We start from the raw sequence: 25,911 nt of genomic DNA on the forward strand, positions 1-25,911 counted from the left end.
TGCTGTATTAGGTAACTTATGGTTAATGATTAATTCATCAAACTTTTTGGTTTTCAAAAGATTAATGAAAAAAAAATAGCATGTCAAAATTTTCGCCCTTTTACGGCACATAAAACTTTAACACACGATAACAAATAAACATAAAGTATATATTTTACATATTTCCATTTTTAATACAATTTTATGTTATATTCATCGTAATTTTAACAGAAGATAAAACAGTTCCTTAGCTACACCATTAATGTAATATTCCAGTAAGAAATATCATACAATGTCTTTATCTCTGATGCAATGGATGGTATGCTGAAACTCTTCATCAGTTTGACATAGGTCAATTTTAATTATATTCATACAAACAGAGATCATTCATATTGAATCAGAAATGAAATACAGGAGACATCAGGTATACAAGAAAATGAATTCATTTGATATTCATCTGAGCTCAACTCGATCTGCGCTCTTCTAACAGAAGTCTCTTCAGAAGATCTTCCACCTACAGAAGCAGAAGAGCTACAAATCAAGTGTCCGGAAGTTATATTCTTGAAGTAGAAAATTGCAAAGCGAGTTAGGCTCTATACATGACAATGAAAGCCTTTACATAACCGATTATCTCCCCTTGATCAGCGAGGCTCTGTCCTGAGTATCCATATTTATTCGGTATCCAGAACAGTTTTACGATGAAACTGATTTGATATGTGGTGACAGAAAAGATTAATTAAAACATTCAACAAATGAAAAATGGTGTAGCACTATCTAAACAGAGACTAACAACTATGGCAGTCACTGTTAGTGGAATGATTTCTTCTTTAAAGATGCTCCACCGCTGACAAATGGTATTTTTTCTCTATCAAAAACAGGAGCAGACGATTTAGTATTTTTCTTCCGTTACAAAGGTTATTTACTCTACATCATTACCACGATTGAAAAGTCTCTTCAAGATGAAAATATTAAAAATAATTAATTGCATCCCGAAAAAAAATTTTGTGGCACTATGTCCTATATATGAAATGCAGTATGGATTGCACATGCACTGAAAGCAAAATGAATTATTTTACATCATTTTTGTGTTAATTAGACATATATGTACACGATTAAACACCAATTATTGTTCAAATGAGCATTTATGCTTTGTCGGCGGTGGAGCATCTTTAAAAATCGGTTACATGTATTTACATTTATCAATTTTTTTTGCGATTTAAACTTAATATGAGAGGATAAAATTTTACCAGTTTTCAATTTTTGCAATCTGGCTTTAAGAGTATATATGATTCAACCATTTATTCATAATTTCTTGATAAAATTTGCACCATCTTATCCATATCTCGTGAAAATTGCAAATATAATCATAATAACAGTTTCTATGTTATCAAGATCATATACACCCGTAACCTGGACAGGAATATGTGAGATGTGAATCTTCTCCTTTTGAGGTTGTCAGCTGATCTTCATAGCGTGTATTTTATGTAGACGTTACACACAAATCCATCCAGACAGTGTTGTAATTTGTTACAGTTCTCTGTACCCGGGTAAGTTTAACATAACTGTATCCTATGAACTTGGTGACGAACGTCAGGAAGACAAAGTGTCCATGATAGTGTTGGCTTGTTTTAGCTCTGGAACAAATAATCACAAAATAAATAAACTCAAAACAAATAAACACATAAACACAAAACAAATAAACACAAAACAAATAAACAAATAAACACAAAACAAATAAACACAAAATAAATAAATAAATAAAAATATAATGGACTACCTTATTAAAGCTAGAATTAACTTTTACGAATGAGATATATCAAGATGTTTATATTCCGATTGTGACGGTCACCATGACCTCTGACATCATGACCTTGAACTTTGATGATTATGTTGGTGTGAACGTACCATTGAGCAGGACCCGGAATTTGTCCATAGAAACAGTAAAAGAGATTGGCGACGTTGTACCAGTGTCTGGATTCTTAGTGGTCAGTTGTAACTGGACACAAGGGGCATTAACATCCTGGAGAACAGAAAATCATCACAGAAACTGATAGATTTCAATCATCACGTTACAATTGGCCTGGAGTGTTATGGAGGATGCTGCGTTCATGCTTCAGTGAGACCTCAGCAGTATATATGTCACTATCACAAGGGGACACACATCTATCAAAACACACACATTCGTTTTGATCATTTTGATCCCCCATCTCATCAGAAAATAGACTATTATTTTTAATTCTCATTGTTCCCTTCTTTTTACTCAAATTAACTTTTAATTCAGATCATTGAAATTTTTTTTATTTTTATCTAGCGACAGAGTTCTCGCTCAACACCAGTTCTCGCCATCACATCTGTATATATCTGTACAATTACATACACTATCATGCTGATTTCCACAAAAATTTGACTGAAAATTTGTGTGTGATCTTACAAGTACACATAAGAACATATGTTATAATGTAACGTACCAAGTCACTATGGTAACTCACTATAACTGAGGACGTAGTCTACTCTCCACCGTACTGAGTCACTATGGTAACTCACTATAACTGAGGACGTAGTCTACTCTCCACCGTACTGAGTCACTATGGTAACTCACTATAACTGAGGACGTAGTCTACTCTCCACCGTACTGAGTCACTATGGTAACTCACTATAACTGAGGACGTAGTCTACTCTCCACCGTACTGAGTCACTATGGTAACTCACTATAACTGAGGACGTAGTCTACTCTCCACCGTACCTAGTCACTATGGTAACTCACTATAACTGAGGACGTAGTCTACTCTCCACTGTACTGAGTCACTATGGTAACTCACTATAACTGAGGACGTAGTCTACTCTCCACCGTACTGAGTCACTATGGTAACTCACTATAACTGAGGACGTAGTCTACTCTCCACCGTACTGAGTCACTATGGTAACTCACTATAACTGAGGACGTAGTCTACTCTCCACCATACCTAGTCACCATGGTAACTCACTATAACTGAGGACGTAGTCTACTCTCCACCGTACTGAGTCACTATGGTAACTCACTATAACTGAGGACGTAGTCTACTCTCCACCGTACTGAGTCACTATGGTAACTCACTATAACTGAGGACGTAGTCTACTCTCCACCGTACTGAGTCACTATGGTAACTCACTATATCACCTTTAACTCACTATAACTGAGGACGTAGTCTACTCTCCACCGTACTGAGTCACTATGGTAACTCACTATAACTGAGGACGTAGTCTACTCTCCACCGTACTGAGTCACTATGGTAACTCACTATAACTGAGGACGTAGTCTACTCTCCACCGTACTGAGTCACTATGGTAACTCACTATAACTGAGGACGTAGTCTACTCTCCACCGTACTGAGTCACTATGGTAACTCATAAAAACTCACTATAACTGAGGACGTAGTCTACTCTCCACCGTACTGAGTCACTATGTAATCTCCTTAACTCACTATAACTGAGGACGTAGTCTACTCTCCACCGTACCTAGTCACTATGGTAACTCACTATAACTGAGGACGTAGTCTACTCTCCACCGTACTGAGTCACTATGGTAACTCACTATAACTGAGGACGTAGTCTACTCTCCACCGTACTGAGTCACTATGGTAACTCACCTTTAACTCACTAGAACTGAGGACGTAGTCTACTCTCCACCGTACTGAGTCACTATGGTAACTCACTACTAGAACTGAGGACGTAGTCTACTCTCCACCGTACTGAGTCACTATGGTAACTCACCTTTAACTCACTAAACTGAGGACGTAGTCTACTCTCCACCGTACTGAGTCACTATGGTAACTCACTATAACTGAGGACGTAGTCTACTCTCCACCGTACTGAGTCACTATGGTAACTCACTATAACTGAGGACGTAGTCTACTCTCCACCGTACTGAGTCACTATGGTAACTCACTAGAACTGAGGACGTAGTCTACTCTCCACCGTACTGAGTCACTATGGTAACTCACTATAACTGAGGATGTAGTCTACTCTCCACCGTACTGAGTCACTATGGTAACTCACTATAACTGAGGATGTAGTCTACTCTCCACGTACTAGTCACTATGGTAACTCACTATAACTGAGGACGTAGTCTACTCTCCACCGTACTGAGTCACTATGGTAACTCACTAGAACTGAGGACGTAGTCTACTCTCCACCGTAACTGAGTCACTATGGTAACTCACTATAACTGAGGACGTAGTCTACTCTCCACCGTACTGAGTCACTATGGTAACTCACTATAACTGAGGACGTAGTCTACTCTCCACCGTACTGAGTCACTATGGTAACTCACTATAACTGAGGACGTAGTCTACTCTCCACCGTACTGAGTCACTATGGTAACTCACTATAACTGAGGACGTGAGACGTAGTCTACTCTCCACCGTACTGAGTCACTATGGTAACTCACTATAACTGAGGACGTAGTCTACTCTCCACCGTACTGAGTCACTATGGTAACTCACTATAACTGAGGACGTAGTCTACTCTCCACCGTACTGAGTCACTATGGTAACTCACTATAACTGAGGACATAGTCTACTCTCCACCGTACTGAGTCACTATGGTAACTCACTATAACTGAGGACGTAGTCTACTCTCCACCGTACTGAGTCACTATGGTAACTCACTAAACTGAGGACGTAGTCTACTCTCCACCGTACTGAGTCACTATGGTAACTCACTATAACTGAGGACGTAGTCTACTCTCCACCTTGTACTGAGTCACTATGGTAACTCATAAAAACTCACTATAACTGAGGATGTAGTCTACTCTCCACCGTACTGAGTCACTATGGTAACTCAAAAAAATACTATTAACTCACTAGAACTGAGGACGTAGTCTACTCTCCACCGTACTGAGTCACTATGGTAAACTTAACTCACTATAACTGAGGACGTAGTCTACTCTCCACGTACTGAGTCACTATGGTAACTCACTATCATAACTGAGGACGTAGTCTACTCTCCACCGTACTGAGTCACTATGGTAACTCACTAAACCTAGTCTACTCTCCAACTGTCACTATGGAACTGAGGACGTAGTCTACTCTCCACCGTACTGAGTCACTATGGTAACTCACCTTTAACTCACTATAACTGAGGACGTAGTCTACTCTCCACCGTACTAGTCACTATGGTAACTCACCTTTAACTCACTAGAACTGAGGACGTAGTCTACTCTCCACCGTACTGAGTCACTATGGTAACTCACCTTTAACTCACTATAACTGAGGACGTAGTCTACTCTCCACCGTACTGAGTCACTATGGTAAACTCACCTTTAACTCACTAGTAAACTGAGGACGTAGTCTACTCTCCACCGTACTGAGTCACTATGGTAACTCACCTTTAACTCACTAGAACTGAGGACGTAGTCTACTCTCCACCGTACTAAGTCACTATGGTAACTCTTTAACTCATAGACTGAGGACGTAGTCTACTCTCCACCGTACTGAGTCAATATGGTAACTCATAAAAACTCACTATAACTGAGGACGTAGTCTACTCTCCACCGTACTGAGTCACTATGGTAACTCACCTTTAACTCACTATAACTGAGGACGTAGTCTACTCTCCACCGTACTGAGTCACTATGGTAACTCACTATAACTGAGGACGTAGTCTACTCTCCACCGTACTGAGTCACTATGGTAACTCACCTTTAACTCACTAGAACTGAGGACGTAGTCCACTCTCCACCGTACCGAGTCAATATGCGACACTGAAACATTTGAACACAATCAACTTTACCTACAACAATAAATCAATTTAGAGGAATAGAAACTCTTATATTGGTATCCAAACAGTGAACTTTTTTACTTCTATTTGTTGTTTTGGACAAACATTACTTATCCATTCATTTTGCCTCATGATTTACAGTTCTTGATCAACGAGTTCGGATACCTTAATGGCATAAGAATTACCTGACCTCTCATGTTTTCTTCATCATCATATATAATTGCTTAATCCTCCTTAATCCTTTATCCCTCTTAATACTTACGTCTAAGACTTGTCTTTCTGAAGTGAGATTGAAGTTTGTCCAAACCATCACTGTACGACTTACATAACGCTGCAGTATGTTCTGAAAAAAATACATAGTCTTAGAAACCAGCAGCTTCAACTTTGACTTCATGTGGAAAAAGTCATTAAGGGAGATAACTTTGCAATAAAGTCATTAAGGGAGATAACTCTGCAGTAAAGGCATTAAGGGAGATAACTCTGCAGTAAGTCATTAAGGGAGATAACTCTGCAGGAAGTCATTAAGGGAGATAACTCTGCAGTAAAGGCATTAAGGGAGATAACTAGGCAGTAAGTCATTAAGGGAGATAACTCTGCAGGAAGTCATTAAGGGAGATAACTCTGCATGAGGTCATTAAGGGAGATAACTCTGCAGGAAGTCATTAAGGGAGATAACTCTGCAGGAAGTCATTAAGGGAGATAACTCTCACTCACCCTCCAATTAAAGTCAGATTCATCTCATTTATCCCATAATTTACGAAGTACACATTCACATCAACAGGACAGAGTAATTATATGTTAGGGAAAGAACTGATAGGCTATGCTTGTTGTTCAAATCCTTTTTCATATTTTGTTTTTGAATAAAATTTGTTGAAATTGAAGAGATCTTGTTGTTGTTGTTTTGTTGGTGTTGTTTTGTTGTTGTTGTTGTTTGACAGTACCTTTGGGAAGACCTAGTTGTTGGAGTTCGTTGGAGAGGGATTCCCCGTCTACACCGTATTTGGCCGCACTCGACAATACAAAACTAAGGGCTGCAAGACTTGCCTTCACGTCACCAATTTCTAAAATCAACATGAAAGATTAGTAGTTTTGATTGATGCAGGACGTTTACAGAATAAGAAACAAGAGATCCCAGGGGGATCAAACAAGAGATCCCAGGGGGATCAAACAAGAGATCCCAGGGGGATCAAACAAGAGATCCCAGGGGGATCAAACAAGAGATCCCAGGGGGATCAAACAAGAGATCCCAGGGGGATCAAACAAGAGATCCCTGGGGGATCAAACAAGAGATCCCAGGGGGATCAAACAAGAGATCCCAGAGGAATCAAGACGACCACCATTGATACATCTTTATCAGTCAAATAAAAGATGGACATCTAATCTGCTTTTTTCTCTTTCCTTTTTCCATTATAGTTTTAACATGGGGACTTTAGATATAAATACGAACAATTTTCTCCAAACTTTGAGAGGGATTTACACCTATACATGCAATAATGAGAAAGATCACTTCAGTATTTTCCCAGAAGAGAAGAAATGTGGTAATAAACTTCAATTGTGAAAGCGTATAAATATAAATGCCTATCAGCCGTGTGTTTCACATAAAACCTCACAAAATACAATATGCACAACATGAGACCTCGGAAAAGCTGCAGTAATTTCAGTAATTTTGCATTGACATGAAAATTGTTCCAATATTTTCATGTTCAAATTAAACAAGCGGAAAACATTATACATGTATAAACAATTCCAATTTTCAAAAGAATGTGTTTTAAATCATACTCACCAAACTTAGCATCAGATGTTAGTTTGTAGACTTTCTCATACTGAATGATACAGAAATAACAGAATATTTGAAATTAATTCATCAACTTAGGATACACATTCAGAAAATTATCACAGTTATCTCCCTTTGATCAAAGATTTTACAGTTGATGTTTTGACCTTTAAAAGGAGAATCTATAAAAACTTGGAATTCTTTATAATCATTTCTGATTTAGTTCTAGCATGTCCATGTTGATTCTGTCATAATCTTAACGAAAAATCAAGATCTCCGAAATACACAGTCCTGGTCTAAAGATGCTCCACCGCCGACGAAGCATAAATGATATTCATCATTTGAAATATAATTGGTGCTTAATCGTGTAAATATATGTCTAATTAACACAAAAAATAATATGAAATAATTTATTTTGCTTTCGGTGCATGCGCAATCAGTGCTGCATTCTATATAGGATATAGTGCCACGGATTTTTTCCGGGATGCAATTAATTATTTTTAATATTTTTATCTTGAAGTAAAATTAGAAGCTCAAACTTTTCAATGGTGGTAATGGTGTAAAGTAAGTAACTTTTGTAACTGAAGAAAAATACTAAATCGCCTGCTCCTGTTTTTGATAGAGAAAAATTACGATTTGTCAGCGGTGGAGCATCTTTAATAATTACAGTTGTACATTTTTACATTATTTTTTAAGAATAACACTTTAACATTAACCTTTTAAAAAGGATTACATTTTACATTAATCTTTTAAAAAGAAAAACATTTTTACATTATTCTTGTAAAAAAGAATTACATTTTACATTAATCTTTGAGAATTATGTTTTTACATTAAGTGTAATACACTTACATCAATCCCTTCATTCAGGAGATCCTTGATAACTTGTACACAAAGCAACTTCATCTTCACTGAGGTCTGAAATATAACAACACCAGTTACACTATTAATACTGTAACATGTTACTGAAATTCTCATGGTGTCTGAAATATAACTGTGCAAGTTACACTGTACTGAAATTCTGGTATTTTGATTTATCTCCATTGTTGTACATCAAACAGATGTGGTGAACTGTTTAACCAGAATAAGTCAATGATTGAATTAATAAATTAGCACATATAATCAAATTAATTAATATTTAGCAAATCACATAGGTATTCCGAGCAGTAAAGAATTATTAATAAGTTTATAAGTGAGCCAGACTTCAATTTCAAATTCAGTAAAATACGTTTATAACGAACCTCTGAAGACCAACAAAAATCACTTTATTATAGCATAGTGTGTTATACATATAAAGTTTTGTATTACAGACATCTTATTGGAACCTTGACGGGGAAAGGTGATTACAACGTTTAAGAAGGAATTTGTTGTAAACATGTTTTACTGTATGCACATTAGAGATTCTCTCAGTCTATTTGTTCCAGTGGGTCCTACCATTCGAGCCAGAATGCTGATCTCGGCTAGTACCCAATCTGGGCAGTCCAAGTCTCCACAAAATCGGAACCTCTACAAAAAAAATAAAAAACACAATTAAGGAATGAAAATTTACATTAACATTGTTAATTTAAAAAAGATTAAGCATGCATCTTACATCGGTTAGTTTGTTAATAATGTTAAAGGTGCTCCACCGCTGACAGACCATAAACGTTACCCATTATTTGACCAAGAACTGAGATGTATAATCGTGTATACACTGTATATGTGTCAATCTAATTTACAAAAAAATATATATATCAGAGTAAATGTCACACCGATATTATAATGTCAAACCGATATCTACTTTCGGTTTGTAACTAGCCTATCAGAGTAAATGTCACACCGATATTATAATGTCAAACCGATATCTACTTTCGGTTTATACTAGCCCATCAGAGTACTGTCACATCGATATTATAAATTATAATGTCAAACCGATATCTACTTTCGGTTTGTATTAGCCTATCAGAGTAAATGTCACACCGATATTATAATGTCAAACCGATATCTACTTTCGGTTTGTACTAGCCCATCAGAGTACTGTCACACCGATGTTAAAATAATTTACGTTGCTTTTTAATGTTCATAGGCAAATAGTACTTCATTCCATATGACATAGTGCCATGGATTTTTCTTCAGGATGCATGCAATTAATTATTTTCATCTTGAAGTAAAATCACAATCAATGATCAGTTCTAATTATCGAATTTATGATCGGACACCGTTTATAGCAAACTGTCCTAATTTAATTAAGTTACTCTGAAGAATTTTAGAAAGATATCCAATGAACCTTATTCAAATTATTGTTTATCTAACATGCACCAAACATAATAAATGTTCAGAATAATAAAACACAAGCACAAGTTATCTCCCATTTTAATAAGTGATCATTAACTTTCATAATCGATAGTCTTTGAGAAAATCATAATCGATCGATCATCGATTCAAATCGAGAATCGGTCCATCACTACTTAATGAAAATGTGGAATTCACTAACTGACACTGTTTGTTATCGGCACAGGTCATCTCTGATTCAGATTACTAACAAAATATTACCACCATGAAGAAGCATCACTAACCTTGATCTTCTCAACAAATGAATAATCTATCTACCCATAGCAATTCGTCGAGATTACAGACGATTTGTATATTTTGAGAAAATGGCGACAATATTAAGGAGGAAGGAAATTTAAAATTGCGAAAAAGGACCTACTGTATTGACATCGTGCATGCATGTTAAAATGGATAGGTAAGTGACCTTCTCTGTGTTATTATTTTGTAAGCAGTCTGAATCAGAGGTGGTGAATTCCACGTTTTCTTATAGCAGTATGCTCTGGCCCTACACCAGACATCTATATGTCATAATGTCAAAGTCTGATGTCAGGGCCAGAGTATCTCGGGCTAAGAATGGCACTAGAAAGGAAAATGTTTTTGTGCAACGGTTCTTGATTATGATTATTCAATCCCCATAGTAGTCCATTAGATTGTATGTAGCTGTGGGTACGACTGCCATATGTCCCTGTGAATAATACTAGTTAGGCAAGTTAAATAGCAACGTTGCGTGAGGCCTGTTCTTGGTGACCGATCCATTGATTTGTGCATCACCCTTGACACTGCAGGTCAAGTCATGCTACAGAAAAGAAGTTCCAAAGAAACTAGGGTACTTCTTCTGCTTTTGCCAATTTATGTCCACAATTGCTTATACTGACATTATAGGAGTGTGCATGGTTAAAATGTAGAAATGTTAAAAACAGGTTAAAATATATGATTTTAAGCCAGCGACGTGGACAACCTAGATTTAAAGAATACCTAGTTATCCGAGATGATAATGTCAGCTGGTAACAAGTTCCATTCCCTGGTGGTACGCGGGTAAAACTTTCATTGGAAGGTGGAACTATGTGTATTTCCTGACAGTCTGCTAGATGGAATGAGTATGTTGGAGGTGGTATTCACGAGATCGTCATCTCTTTTGAACATCATACATAATCTGGCTTCCGCTTGGCGTCATCTGGATTGTAATGATGTCCAGCCTACATGGGTAATGCCTGAGGATGCCAGTTTTGTGTGTGTTTGGGCTTTTTTTTAAACGACAGTGCCTGAAATAGCATTATGTTATACGTGTAACAGGAGACGAGAAAATGGCCAGACTGGGATTCGAACCCATGACCCACTGAACACTAGATGAGTGCTCTACCGACTGAGCTACCTGGTCACTGATGATCGACCCAGTCCATTCCCGCTACATAAGTTTCCAATATAGTGTCAATTACACTCGGTCTTAGAGATCCGACACTTCAAGTTATGGGGCGACCTGTCTAGGGCTAACCCGACTTCGGGACGAAACGTTTGGGTACCTTTTAAATGTGTCCCTTCCAAACACACATCGACCAGATTCATTTTTAATGAAGATTTGAACTCTGAAAACATCCTACTGTAACAGAACCACATAGCACTTACAGTAAATTGTTCAGTAATATATTCGGCATCGACAAAACCAATGAGGAAAGAGTTTGTTTGTGAAGCCAGTCGGTATCGAACCGAACGCGGACATGGTGGTCCGCCACTCTACTGGCTGAGCTAAAGCCAAAGTCGCCCTACCCTAACACGGGGCTAGAAGGCTATCATATCACTTTGTACAAAAAAACTTGTCACTGTCAGACAAATAATCTATCAAATCTTCTAAGTCTCAAACACACCCACAACCTACCATCTTTGTTTTGGTTTGTCGGACTCGTGACGATAAAGAGCTTTGATTGGATGAAATAGCCGGTTCATCTTAGTCTTTCGAGGGCTTCAAATTGTATAGAAAGCCTCCGATCCAAGTGAGCGTTTTGTTGATACCGGTGTTTCATCTGTCCGAGCCGTCCTACACATTTAGTTTAGGCCTAACAACTCAGATGTGAAGAACGACACACCAAAGGTATTGATATTTAATTTACAAAGCGTAATCTCAAATGCTTTCAGTCACTCTGGTTGCACACCTAACGCATAATTACAAGAAAATGTCTAAACCCTTGGAATGTGGTGGTGATGTGTTTGTTATGTTTTGGGAGACTGAGACACAGGGGCCTCGTTCCGTATGATGACTATGTTATATGACTGAAGACAGGCTTTAAAGGGCGCAGTCAGATGTTTAACTAGCCAATTACTCAAATTGACAAAAATTATATAATACGACAAAAGTGAATATTGTAATAGTATGTAGTCTAGTCCCCACCCTAACAACAGATAAACTCGACAGAAAGTTTTTCTTGAAATTAACAATTGATTTCAAAATGTGCAAGATGATATTCGTTGAATATACACTATACATGTCTACAAAACTTTGTCATATGTTTACTCTTCAATGACGCTGTCGACAGGGCATGGAAAGATCTTTCTGAGAAAACAATGCATATTATAACTTTGATTCCTCAGGTTTCTTCACACTGCCTTTGTAAATGTTGATTTTCCAGAGACCAAGCCCTCGTAAGAGGTGTATCAACCCTATTACACAATCTGTTTTTGTAATTTTTTCATATTTATGAGACGCTTAATGAACCAGGAATAAAAACCCCTTTTCTCAACAAATACTTGTCTTATCGAGTCAAACGAAACACCAATGTAAAGTTAATTAAATTTCACAACGTTCATAACTTGCTTTAAAGATTTTGAAAAAAATGTCTTAAACTATCATTAAAAAAATATGATAGCTCATGAAATGACAGCACGCTTCAGAAAGTAAGACGCTAACCCTCGCACCCCCATGCTACATCAAAGGCTGCGCCGGCGGATATCAAAGGTAATCAGCCGTCGCCCAACGTCACGGTCAGTGCACAAACACAAAAGCGCCTGCGCTGTCTTTGCCCAAAACCCAGTGTGACTTATCCTTCTCATATACGTCCTTGGTTCAGTGTGACCAATGACTGTGTCACTTTTAAAACACCCACGAAAACATTCTGTTGCTCTCCTCCACTGGAAACCGCAGGGTATGGAGGGTGATTTGGAAATGGGGAAAATAAAAAGGTGATGACATTCACAGTAGCTTCAGAGTGTGGTTATTTTCTTCGACAGAAAATAAACCTAAAAACCAACCACACTTTAGATCTGAAGCTGTTGTGATTGTTGTCACCTTTTGAATATTTTTTGTTGTGTTTTTTAAATTGTACTGTACCACCATTTCTAATACATGCTTCTAATTTATCTTTTCTGTTTGTGAAATTTTTCAGGTAAATCTTGAGAAGCAGTTATGTTTCGTTCTGTGCTTCAAGCGGTCAAGTCTGCTTCCCCTGGTGTCCAGCCATGTCCCAGCTGTCTACAGCGACTAATGCCAGCATCTGTCAACTCACAGCCAGTCCGGGTATGTTGTGTCGTGTAGCTACACTCCTGGGTACTACACGTCAGTATCCCAGTATAACTGAGTGTATGATTCTTTGGTAGCTACACGCCTGGGTATTCAAGATTATGGTAGGTATGTGCCTGGTTATCTGTGTATGATTCCACAGTAGCTACACCCCTGGGTAACTGAGTATGAGGGAGTGTATCACTCTTAAGATAGCTACGTATCTGGGTATCCGAGTATACGGCAGCTACGATCATGTGTGTCTAAGTATGAGTGAGTGTTTGAGTCTGTGGTAGATTCGTGCCCGGGCATCTGAGAATGAGGGATTGTATGAGTCTATGGTAGATTCGTGCCTGGACATCTGAGAATGAGGGATTGTATGAGTCTATGATAGCTGGACTCCTGGGTATCTGGACCGAGTGTGAGTCTATAGTAACTATGTGCCTGCGTATTCGTGTACGAGTCAGAGTATCTATACACGCCTGGGGATCTGAATATGAGTGAGTGTATGAGTAGCTATATGATCCTGGGCAAAGGAGTGTGAGTTTACCGTAGCTATACACCTGGGGATCTGATTTCGTGGAAACATTGACTGTTGATTTAAGGGTCTTCTTGAATTAAACTTTACAGAAGAGGATAACTTATCTGTCAGTCTGAATTATGAAGAGAGGATCGTAAATATTTTACGGCATTCAAACTCCATGAGGAATATCACCGGAGTAACAGATATATAGTATGTGTATAATGAACATGATCATTATATTTTCACACATAAAAACCTTTTCCCCTAAATGATGTGGATATTTGTGATTAATTTGATGTTCATTCTTAATTAATTTGTGATACTTGTCATCTGTTACAATAATTAACGTGTTATAAGTGATAATTATATTTTTCAGACAACTATTACAGTCGAGCGGGTCAATAAAGTGGGATTACATAAGAATACACGACACCCACGCCTAAAAACACGACATTTTATCTACAAGCCTTCTATCGACAGCAGACACTCGCGTCTTATTGATGCCAAAGTCATCCTTTTACAAGATGTCAAGAGTAAGTAGTCATCGCTGACTGTACAATGGGCAGATAACTCTAATATAAAACAGAACAGCCAGGCGGTCTTTTTTGTACAATGGGCAGATAACTCTGTAATATAAAACAGAATAGCCAGACGGTCTTTTTTGTACAATGGGCAGATAACTATCGTAATACAAAACAGAATAGCCAGACGGTCTTTTTTGTACAATGGGCAGATAACTCTGTAATATAAAACAGAATAGCCAGGTGGTCTTGTTTGTACAATGGGCAGATAACTCTGTAATATAAAACAGAATTACTCAGGTCAAATTATGTTCTATCGCGACTGCTCTGGACATTGACGAAGTGATCATATTGAATGAGTAGTTATGTGTAGTTGGTCACAAAGGCATATTCTTATTTCTACATTTCCAAATATGCATTTAGAAATGCACCAGTCTGTGCTGCTACTAGTGTAAACAAGAGGCCCAGAGGGCCTGTATCGCTCACCTGGTTTTTTGTTAGTAATTATCACAAGACTCTGACAATTAGAAAAATAAGCAAAATTGACTATAAGGATGTACCCATTGCATTATGAGCGTAATCCGATGTTAAGTTGCAGAGAAAAAGTCATTTATATGGAAATTGACCACTTTTGACCCCGCCCCTCAGGCCCCGGGGGGTCAGCCCTATCATTTGCACAATTTTGAATCCCCACACTATCAGGATACTACCATTGTATTATGGGTGCTATACCGTACTTAGTTTCAGAGAAGAAGTCGTTTATATGGAAATAGCCAAATTGGCCACTTTTGACCCCGCCCCTCAGGCCCCCTGGGGGTCAGCCCCATCATTTGCACTATTTTGAATCCCCACCCTATAAGGATGCTACCATTGCAATATGGGTGCTATACCATGCTTGGTTTCAGAGAAGAAGTCGTTTATATGGAAATAGCCAAATTGACCCCATTTGACCCCGCCCCTCAGGCCCCCCGGGGGTCAGCCATATCATTTGTACAATTTTGAATCCCCACCCTATAATGATATTACCATTGCATTATGAGTGCTATCTCATGCTTAGTTTCAGAGAAGAAGTCGTTTATATGGAAATAGCCAAATTGACCCCATTTGACCCCGCCCCTCAGGCCCCGGGGGGTCAGCCACATCATTTGTACAATTTTGAATCCCCACCCTATAAGGATGCTACCATTGCATGATGGGTGCTATCCCATGCTTGGTTTCAGAGAAGAAGTCGTTTATATGGAAATAGCCAAATTGACTCCTTTTGGCCCCGCCCCTCAGGCCCCTGGGGGTCAGCCCCATCATTTGTACAATTTTCAGTTAGTAGCCCATAAGGATGCTACCAGTCAAATTTTGTTGAAATCCGACCAGCGGTTATGGAGAAGAAGTCGATTGTTGACGGACGGACGGACGGACGACGGACGACGGACGGACGGACGACGGACGCCGGACGCCACGGTATGGCATAAGCTCACCTTGGTCCTTCGGACCAGGTGAGCTAAAAATCAATGGTAGCCCCTAGCTACTACAAGGTGACACTGTCACCCTTGCTGTTGATTGCTACCACTTGTTTTCTTCCATCAGATATTGGACAGCCAGGCGATGTCATTGATGTACGACAAGCTGTGTTCTACCGTAAGCTTTATCCATTGGGACAGGCGGTCTTCGCAACAGAAGCCAACATGGACCTGTATGATGAATTGATTAAGGTACGTCATTCGACCTCGATCTATTGTCTTGTTCTTACAGGTCTATTGTCTGGTTCTTACAGAGATTACGTAATAGGCCTAATATCCAACAATGAGCGGTCAACTTTTGAGAAATTAGGCTTGGATACTGGCACTCGATACAATACAGTATCATTACTCCTCTTAAAAATACTGTTATCAGTGTTTGAAAAAATAAACACATGTATTTCTAAGAAAATCCACATGTTACCACCGTGCTACCCCAACTGAGAACGATGCATGTTGATAAACCCCCACTGCTCTGCGACTGACTTGTATCTGTATTGTCCAAGTGTAGCTGTGCTATCTACAGACTCGAGTACTGTTGCCGAATCCACAGGTAAATCGCAGATCGGCAATGGCTATATTTAGCTTTACCACCACTTCTACGAGTTACACCTTGACATTTCGTAATTGTTACAAATACTGTAAAAACCCGTGTTACTTGCACACCAGTGTACTTTTGGGCTGAAAATGCTGAACAAAATCTACTATCGGTATATTTCGGCACCCAAAAATTTGGGGAAAAATGATGTCCAGGGACTAACACAGGGAGTCACAAAAGTGATGTTAAAAGGTGGTAGTTTCGATGCAGAACATTCCCAATAAATGCTTGACAATTTGCACAAAGAAGTGTTGTATTTAGAAGAAATAACACATTAAAATTGCATTGTTTGTTTTCTTTTATTTGGCCACCATTACCTGAAACTGTGAAATATCTTGCAGATGTCCAAAACATGGGTGGTCCACCGTACTCCGTGTACATGTCAATGTTTTGAGATATTACACATGAATAGTTATCAGAAATATTTGAAAATATTAGAGTCTAGTTACTTAAAATTTACACAATAAGTTATTAGTATGTTTGAGATCATTAACAAACTTTAAAGAGCAATCGGATAGCAGATACGTTGGCTTACAATGATCACATTGTGAGTGAACTCACTACATTTGTAGGTACCAGCTCCAAACTGATGGCTAATTATAACAGTATGGTAAAAAATGTCAGTCACCTTGTAGCTTGTTAGTTTTGTATAGTGATAATATTGCAACCCGCTATTGAAAATCCTAAATATGGGTCAATTTAGGCATCTTATAAATCCCACCTGTGTTTTGACGTTTGGCACACTTGACTTTTTGCGCACTGCCTGCAGTATAGCGGTTCCTTATATAATGAGCATGATGCCATTTAAAGAATAAAATCTTTGTTTTTAAGTAGATACAAACACATTGTTGATGATATATAGATGGGTTAAGCCAACTAGCGATTCAGTCACAGCTTGTATTTCAACAAACCTGATGTAATATTATATATAATTACTGTCTATACTTGCTGATATCTAGACCGAATCATCTGATAAAGTGATGGTTTTGGTTATGAAATGTAAACCCCACATGTACTTTCAGTTTTGTTCAACCAATGGTAGTCGCTGGATGAGAGGTCAAAGTGTAGCGTCGTATTCAGTTGGGGTAGCACGGCAAAATAACTAAATAAAGGAGACAAACTGACTGTGTGGACGATTATGATCTTTTACAGTTCTGTTTCATAATGAAAAATACATTGTCTAATATTTACATTTTCACTGCAGTCCCACTCTGTAACCTTACCAAGCGCAGTTTGAATTCATATAGTCTATGAATTTCAAGCGCATATTATGACATCATTATCATTGTGACGTCACAATTGTCGTGCCAGCGATCATGAAAATGGCTTTTCAAATGGCTGCTCCATCCATGATGATAACGAATGATTAATTCATTATAGATGCAAAATCCGTTGGTATTTCATCATAAAATTGTAACAAAATTTACGTGAAGATAAGCATTGAAAATTTTTCAGTTGGCATTCATAGCCAATATGAATGCCAACTGAACAGAGGCAAATTCAACATGAAGCGCTAGCATGCTCATGGAATTTGACTCTGTCCAGTTGGCATTCAAATTGGCTATGAATGCCAACTGAAAGACGTTCAGTGCTTAAATGAAAATACATTGTGTGTACAACAACTTGTGTTTTATTATATCTTTATGCAGTATGTTAGACAACCAACGTATCAGTGTCGGTATAAATTTTACCTTGTTTTCTCTGAATAACAGTGTGTTGACGGCTTATCAGAAAAAAGTTGAAATTCAACATTTTGTGTGGTTATCTCCTTTCAGAGACGAGAAATAGAATTTCAGAAAACTAAAGAACAGGCCCAGAAACTAGTTTGGGCAGAACAGGTATTAAGGATTATTCTTTATTTTTTTTATAAATCATTTTACAATTACAATAACACTGCATGTATAAGCTGTGAAATGAAATGGTAGACTACATATTGGCTTCATAGTCTGACCATATGTACTGAGCATTTCACTGCATTGTAAATGTACATCTTATTTATACTTGTAAAATTAAAACCAATGAATTGTAAGTATTGTAATTCTCAAAGTAATCGTAAATTTTTTTTGTGGTAAATAAAATATTGAAAGCTGGTCTTGATTCGTGAATATTAAAAATACAACACATGACATTGTATAACTTAAAGCTCTCTTGATGATGTGTTCCTCACCTAAACACCAGTAATAAATTCTAGAAATAACTCATGGAGATTGTATTGATGTTTTAGCTTGCTAACGACCTCACAGGGATGCGACTTCCGATCGCCGTCAATAAGTCCGCAGACTCTGCAGTGACTTCCTCACACATCCTGGTGGCTCTGTGGAAGGCGGTAAGTCCCGTTACTGTAAAGTTACTTATTTAAGCTGTGGATTTATTTTAGCACTTATTGCCCTGTTTTTGTATTGCTTATTCATGTAAAGAATATTCACAAAACGATTGATTGCTTAAGTTATTCTTATTGAATATTCACACAGGGATAGGGGCGATTGATTGCTTTAGTTATTCTTATTGAATATTCACACAGGGGACAGAGGCGATTGATTGCTTTAGTTATTCTTATTGAATATTCACACAGGGGACAGAGGCGATTGATTGCTTTAGTTATTCTTATTGAATATTCACACAGGGGACAGAGGTGATTGATTGCTTTAGTTATTCTTATTGAATATTCACACAGGGGACAGAGGTGATTGATTGCTTTAGTTATTCTTATTGAATATTCACACACGGGACAGAGGTGATTGATTTCTTTGGTTATTCTTATTGAATATTCAAACAGAGGACAGAGGTGATTGATTTCTTTGGTTATTCTTATTGAATATTCACACACGGGACAGAGGTGAATGATTGCTTTAGTTATTCTTATTGAATATTCACACAGGGGACAGAGGCGATTGATTGCTTTAGTTATTCTTATTGAATATTCACACAAGAGACAGAGGCCATTGATTGCTTTATTTATTTTTAATGAATATTCACACGGGGATAGAGGCGATTGATTGATTTAGTTATTCTTATTGAATATTCACACAGGGGACAGAAGCGATTGATTGCTTTAGTTATTCTTATTGAATATATTCACACAGGGGATCGAGGCAAATGAAAATTGTATCAAGATGGAGTCAGTTACAGATGAGGATGAAATTCCACTGTCGCTGACGGTAAGTGTCAACAATATCTGTTAACATGGTTACCAATACCTGTCCAGATTTTCCACGCTGGATAACTCTATATGGAGATGGGATAAATATTCTACACACATTGTTATACACAAGTTAAAAAAAGTCTTCAACATCTCAACGTCCCTTTAATGCACAAGCTGAAATTTGTATTTATTTCAAAGATAACAAATGTAATTTTGCTAATATTCACAAGAATTACTAATGTGATGAACATAATCTTGTACTTGTGGCTATGTAATATGTAGTTCATAGACATGTATTACTGTATAAGACACTTGTATAAGATCCTCGACCATTAAACGTGTCTGTTCTTGTTCCACAGGTCAATGACACCTATACAGCCAAGTTTACAGGTGTGATATACCGTGTAGATAGAGACAGTGAACATCTCATCCCAAGTCAGTTAGACGGATTCCTCAAACGAACCTCGATAACGAAGAAAGACAAGACATCCTGATAATACTGATGATGATAATTGGACTAATTATCTCCCTTGATGAAAATTGGACTAATTATCACCCTTGATGATAATTGGACTTATTATCTCCCTTGATGATAATTGGACTTATTATCTCCCTTGATGAAAATTGGACTAATTATCTCCCTTGATGATAATTGGACTAATAATCTCCCTTCATGATTATTGGACTAATTATCTCCCTTGATGATAATTGGACTAATTATCTCCCTTGATGATAATTGGACTAATTATCTCCCTTGATGATAATTTGATTAATTATCCCCCTTGATGTTAATTTGACTAATTATCTCCCTTGATGATAATTGGACTAATTATCTCCCTTGATGATAGGATTGAGTGATACATTTTGTGTAGACAGGAACAATAAAATACTTGTAATGTTTATTGTTTCAGTGTTTTGATGGTGTATACAGTTTCGATTATTTTCATTTCAAATTATCATTCTTTTTAGACAACACCCATTTCGTTCGTCGTTCCTATCTTCCATCTGTCAATTATCTGTACTTGTTCATTATTTCTAAGAAAGTACAGAAGAGATCTATCTTAAATATCCTAAATATCCACCTATATTTATTAGGTGTAATCAAAATTCTCCATATTAAGTAATAACTCTATTCAACCCTATAAGCGTCCCCACCCCTATAAGTGCCCCTGCCGGCTTATGAAGCATCAATTTTGAAGCTTACGTTGAACAAGAGATCCCTCGGGATCTCGGCGCCCACCAAAGAATGATCTATGTCTGACAAACGAAAGAGGGATCTTTTCTCTGCTTTTCAAACTTTTACTACATATTACTACATATGAAATTTGAGACTTTGAGTACTTCTTTTTGAACGATCAGTTCGAAAATGCATATATGCACAACTAAGGTCCTAGGGGAACTTACATATAAAATTTGATACAGATCCCCTCAGTACTAGAAATAGTGGAAACAAGCTTCAACTATCAAAATACAAGATGGCCGCCTGTCAGCCATCTTGTTCATCGATCGGTCCAAAAAATGCAATATGCAAAACTAGACCCTTAGGGTAACCTACACATGCAATTTGACACAGATCCTTTCGGTACTTTCTGAGAAATAGCGGTAACAAACTTCAGTTGTCAAAATCCAAGATGACGTCCTGTCGGCCATCTTGTTCACTGATCGGTACCAAAATGCAATTTGCATAACCAGGGACCTAGGGGACCATGCACATGAAATTTGAGACAGCTCCCTTCAGCACTATTTGAGAATAGCGGTAACAAACTTCAATTGTCAAAATCCAAGATGGCGTCCTGTCGGCCATCTTGTTGATCAAACGGACCCAAAATGCATTATGCACAACTAGGCCCCTAGGATTGCTAATGGACGGAAGGACGGACGACGGACGACGGAAGAAAAGCGATTTGATGATGATGATGATGGTGATGATGGGCTAATAAAAAGCAGACTGAAATTATAAACCCATATATTAAGTTTGTTAATCTTATTCCGATCATTTCACGACATATATATACATAAAGGCCTTTGATGTGAATTTTCAGAACTTTTCATCATCTGGATTTCAAGATTATATCACAACAGAATTTTCTGTCGCTGTAATTTTTTGTCACGGTATAAAATACAAAAACGTCGAATAATTGTCCAAATACGAGTTTATTAAATTACTTTTCTATGAGTCTGAAGGCGATTTCCGGAGTGTCCGAAAATCGACCCGTAGAGACCGAGCTCTAGATCCTAACTGATTACAAAATATGAGACATGGAATTAAATATACAATTGATACAATGGATGACACCTGGCATGTATATGACTCTATTATGACTGGTCAGTACTCGGACAGGTGAGATAATTAGATCAGCTATTGTCCGAGTCGTACGTGTCATAGTACTATTAAGACCAGTTTGGATAATTAACTTATAAGGGTAGATCAATTATAAAAAACACAATGAATAAATTGCAATTAGCCTATGTCATATCTGGAGTAATTAACTGAAACAGACTTGAATAGATACATATACAAAAAGTAGCTTTAAATTATATCGTGTCACAAGACGAAAATAAAATTACGAAAGTTTGTGGTAATTGAATTAAATAATTATTGAATTAAAATATCATCCGATGTCCACAAAATATATAATGTAGCACTTTTATCATGAAATTTATTTTGATAATTATCTCTAGAAACCAAATTGTAAATGAACAGACGGATGATACGAAGATTGAAAATTCCACAGATTTATTATATAATATCACAACTAAATTGAAATTAAATGAACGTCTTTCTGGTTTTTGATGTTTCAAAATGTCTATTGTTATCATAATGTATTGTCAATGCTTAATTTCCATCAGTTTACAAGTCTTTGTTATCATAACTAATTATATATTGTAGGCTACATATATGTGTCTCAGTGTAACACAGAATGTCCCCCAGTTTAGTAGACAAACCTCCGTTATCATAACTTGTCCCCGTGCTACATGTGTCATAGCTGTTGTTTTGACAGAATTTCCTTCAGTTCAATAGAGTTGAAAGATACGAATGTAATCATTAGAAGCATTACTGTAATGATAATTAGATACCACAAACTTGTCACCATGAACAGCTATTGCCAATGGCTTCTGTATTCCGTGTGCTGATGTCAGCAGTTCCCTGACCTGTGTGCCGTCCCCAGACATCTGTGCAACGTTGTTAGACCTCTCACCACACACATAAATGTTTCCCTCTCTGTCTACATCTATTCCCCTGGAACCTTTCAAGACGCCAGGCTTCATCACATCCGTGTGACGTTTGTCGGCCGACAGTCTGGACACTGCCACTTGTCCCTGAGATGTCACGCCAATATTATAATGTCAAACTGATATCTACTTTCGGTTTGTACTAGCCAATCAGAGTACTGTCACACCGATGTCAATATCAAACCGATATCTACTTCGGTTTGTACTAGTCTATCAGACTACTGTCACACCGATATTATAATGTTAAATCGATATCTACTTTCGGTTTGTACTAGTCTATCAGAGTACTGTCACACCGATATTATATTGTCAAACTGATATCTACTTTCGGTTTGTACTAGCCCATCAGAGTATTGTCACACCGATGTGAATGTCAAACTGATTTCTACTTTCGGTTTGTACTAGCCCATCAGAGTACTGTCACACAGATATTATAATGTCAAACTGATATCTACTTTCGGATTGTACTAGCCCATCAGAGTACTGTCACACCGATGTGAATGTCAAACTGATATCTACTTTCGGTTTGTACTAGCCCATCAGAGTACTGTCACACCAATGTTATAATGTCAAACTAATATCTACTTTCGGTTTGTACTAGCCCATCAGAGTACTGTCACACCGATGTCAATGTCATGTCAAACCGATATCTACTTTCGGTTTGTACTAGCCCATCAGAGTACTGTCACACCGATATTATAATGTAAAACTGATATCTACTTTCGGTTTGTACTAGCCCATCAGAGTACTGTCACACCGATGTCGATGTCAAACCGATATCTACTTTCGGTTTGTACTAGCCCATCAGAGTACTGTCACACCGATGTCAATGTCAAACCGATATCTACTTTCGGTTTGTACTAGCCCATCAGAGTACTGACACACCAATGTGAATGTCAAACCGATATCTACTTTCGGTTTACTAGCCTATCAGAGTACTGTCACACCGATGTGAATGTCAATCTGATATCTACTTTCGGTTTGTACTAGCCCATCAGAGTACTGTCACACCGATATTATAATGTCAATCTGATATCTACTTTCGGTTTGTACTAGCCCATCAGAGTACTGTCACACCGATATTATAATGTCAATCTGATATCTACTTTCGGTTTGTACTAGCCCATCAGAGTACTGTCACACCGATATTATAATGTCAAACCGATATCTACTTTCGGTTTGTACTAGCCCATCAGAGTACTGTCACACCGATGTCATAATGTCAAACCGATATCTACTTTCGGTTTGTACTAGCCCATCAGAGTACTGTCACACCGATATTATAATGTCAAATCGATATCTACTTTCGGTTTGTACTAGCCCATCAGAGTACTGTCACACCGATATTATAATGTCAAATCGATATCTACTTTCGGTTTGTACTAGCCCATCAGAGTAAATGTCACACCGATATTATAATGTCAAACCGATATCTACTTTCGGTTTGTACTAGCCCTATCAGAGTACTGTCACACCGATATTATAATGTCAAATCGATATCTACTTTCGGTTTGTACTAGCCCTATCAGAGTAAATGTCACACCGATATTATAATGTCAAACAGATATCTACTTTCGGTTTGTACTAGCCCATCAGAGTACTGTCACACCGATGTCAATGTCAAACCGATATCTACTTTCGGTTTGTACTAGCCCATCAGAGTACTGTCACACCGATGTGAATGTCAAACCGATATCTACTTTCGGTTTGTACTAGTCTATCAGAGTACTGTCACACCGATATTATAATGTCAAATTGATTTCTACTTTCGGTTTGTACTAGTCTACCAGAGTACTGTCACACCGATATTATAATGTAAAACCGATATCTACTTTCGGTTTGTACTAGCCCATCAGAGTACTGTCACACCGATGTCAATGTCAAACCGATATCTACTTTCGGTTTGTACTAGCCCATCAGAGTACTGTCACACCGATGTCAATGTCAAACCGATATCTACTTTCGGTTTGTACTAGTCTATCAGAGTACTGTCAGACCGATATTATAATGTCAAACAGATATCTACTTTCGGTTTGTACTAGCCCATCAGAGTACTGTCACACCGATATTATAATGTAAAACCGATATCTACTTTCGGTTTGTACTAGCCCATCAGAGTACTGTCACACCGATGTCAATGTCAAACCGATATCTACTTTCGGTTTGTACTAGCCCATCAGAGTACTGTCACACCGATGTCAATGTCAAACCGATATCTACTTTCGGTTTGTACTAGTCTATCAGAGTACTGTCAGACCGATATTATAATGTCAAATCGATATCTACTTTCCGTTTGTACTAGTCTACCAGAGTACTGTCACACCGATGTGATAATGTCAAACCGATATCTACTTTCGGTTTGTACTAGCCCATCAGAGTACTGTCACACCGATATTATAATGTCAAATCGATATCTACTTTCGGTTTGTACTAGCCCATCAGAGTACTGTCACACCGATATTATAATGTCAAATCGATATCTACTTTCGGTTTGTACTAGCCCTATCAGAGTACTGTCACACCGATATTATAATGTCAAATCGATATCTACTTTCGGTTTGTACTAGCCTATCAGAGTACTGTCACACCGATATTATAATGTCAAATCGATATCTACTTTCGGTTTGTACTAGCCCATCAGAGTACTGTCACACCGATATTATAATGTCAAACCGATATCTACTTTCGGTTTGTACTAGTCTATCAGAGTACTGTCACATCGATATTATAATGTCAAACCGATATCTACTTTCGGTTTGTACTAGCCCATCAGAGTACTGTCACATCGATATTATAATGTCAAACAAAAGATTGACCAGCTGTACAGTTTCTATGTTAGTTTTATGTCTACATTATCACTAGATATTATATACATATAACCACACAACTTTAAACTCGTGTACTCACCACACAGACCACAGGTTTTCTTTGTTTAACCTTTGAGAGGGAGCCGGTCTGTCCTAAACTTTGTCCGACTCGATTCGAAGGAGTATAGCACCATTCGGAAGTCATCGGACGTCGTACATTGTCATGTTATACATCCGAGGAGTTTCGATTGGGTATCGCACAATGTACCCG

General features: G+C 37.8%; 2 protein-coding genes across 3 annotated transcripts; one reads left to right on the forward strand and one right to left on the reverse strand.

Annotated features, from left to right (window-relative positions):
* Window positions 1-127: 127 nt before the first annotated feature.
* Window positions 128-25,860, reverse strand: LOC138305518 (COMM domain-containing protein 4-like). Of its 2 annotated transcripts, none has more exons than XM_069245776.1 (9): window positions 25,741-25,860; window positions 8,942-9,013; window positions 8,360-8,425; window positions 7,520-7,559; window positions 6,678-6,797; window positions 5,999-6,079; window positions 5,658-5,719; window positions 1,885-1,999; window positions 128-1,613 (listed from the first exon to the last, which is right to left on the reverse strand). In XM_069245776.1, the coding sequence occupies exons 1-9, from the start codon at window positions 25,843-25,845 to the stop codon at window positions 1,570-1,572; spliced, it is 705 nt and encodes a 234-aa protein (XP_069101877.1). In that variant the 5' UTR covers window positions 25,846-25,860; the 3' UTR covers window positions 128-1,569. The 2 variants fall into 2 exon arrangements, with proteins under 2 accessions (XP_069101877.1, XP_069101878.1); XM_069245777.1 differs by lacking the exon at window positions 25,741-25,860 and adding an exon at window positions 11,691-11,754.
* On the forward strand, window positions 11,783-20,499 carry LOC138305517 (large ribosomal subunit protein bL9-like). Its single transcript, XM_069245775.1, has 8 exons — window positions 11,783-11,903; window positions 13,192-13,322; window positions 14,204-14,360; window positions 15,930-16,054; window positions 18,233-18,295; window positions 18,682-18,783; window positions 19,541-19,615; window positions 19,959-20,499. The coding sequence occupies exons 2-8, from the start codon at window positions 13,212-13,214 to the stop codon at window positions 20,091-20,093; spliced, it is 768 nt and encodes a 255-aa protein (XP_069101876.1). The 5' UTR covers window positions 11,783-11,903; window positions 13,192-13,211; the 3' UTR covers window positions 20,094-20,499.
* Window positions 25,861-25,911: the final 51 nt, after the last annotated feature.

Source organism: Argopecten irradians, chromosome 13 (assembly GCF_041381155.1).
Source record: "Argopecten irradians isolate NY chromosome 13, Ai_NY, whole genome shotgun sequence".
Taxonomy (NCBI): domain Eukaryota; kingdom Metazoa; phylum Mollusca; class Bivalvia; order Pectinida; family Pectinidae; genus Argopecten; species Argopecten irradians.

Coding starts and splice junctions, on each gene's coding strand:
- LOC138305517 (XM_069245775.1), top strand. CDS start 13,212: ATGTTTCGTTCTGTGCTTCAAGCGGTCAAGTCTGCTTCCCCTGGTGTC. Junction 18,296..18,681: donor AACTAGTTTGGGCAGAACAG/GTATTAAGGATT, acceptor TTGATGTTTTAG/CTTGCTAACGACCTCACAGG. Junction 19,616..19,958: donor AAATTCCACTGTCGCTGACG/GTAAGTGTCAAC, acceptor CTTGTTCCACAG/GTCAATGACACCTATACAGC.
- LOC138305518 (XM_069245776.1), bottom strand. CDS start 25,845: ATGACTTCCGAATGGTGCTATACTCCTTCGAATCGAGTCGGACAAAGT. Junction 9,014..25,740: donor GAAAACCTGTGGTCTGTGTG/GTGAGTACACGA, acceptor TTTTTTTTGTAG/AGGTTCCGATTTTGTGGAGA. Junction 1,614..1,884: donor ATTCCGGGTCCTGCTCAATG/GTACGTTCACAC, acceptor TATTTGTTCCAG/AGCTAAAACAAGCCAACACT.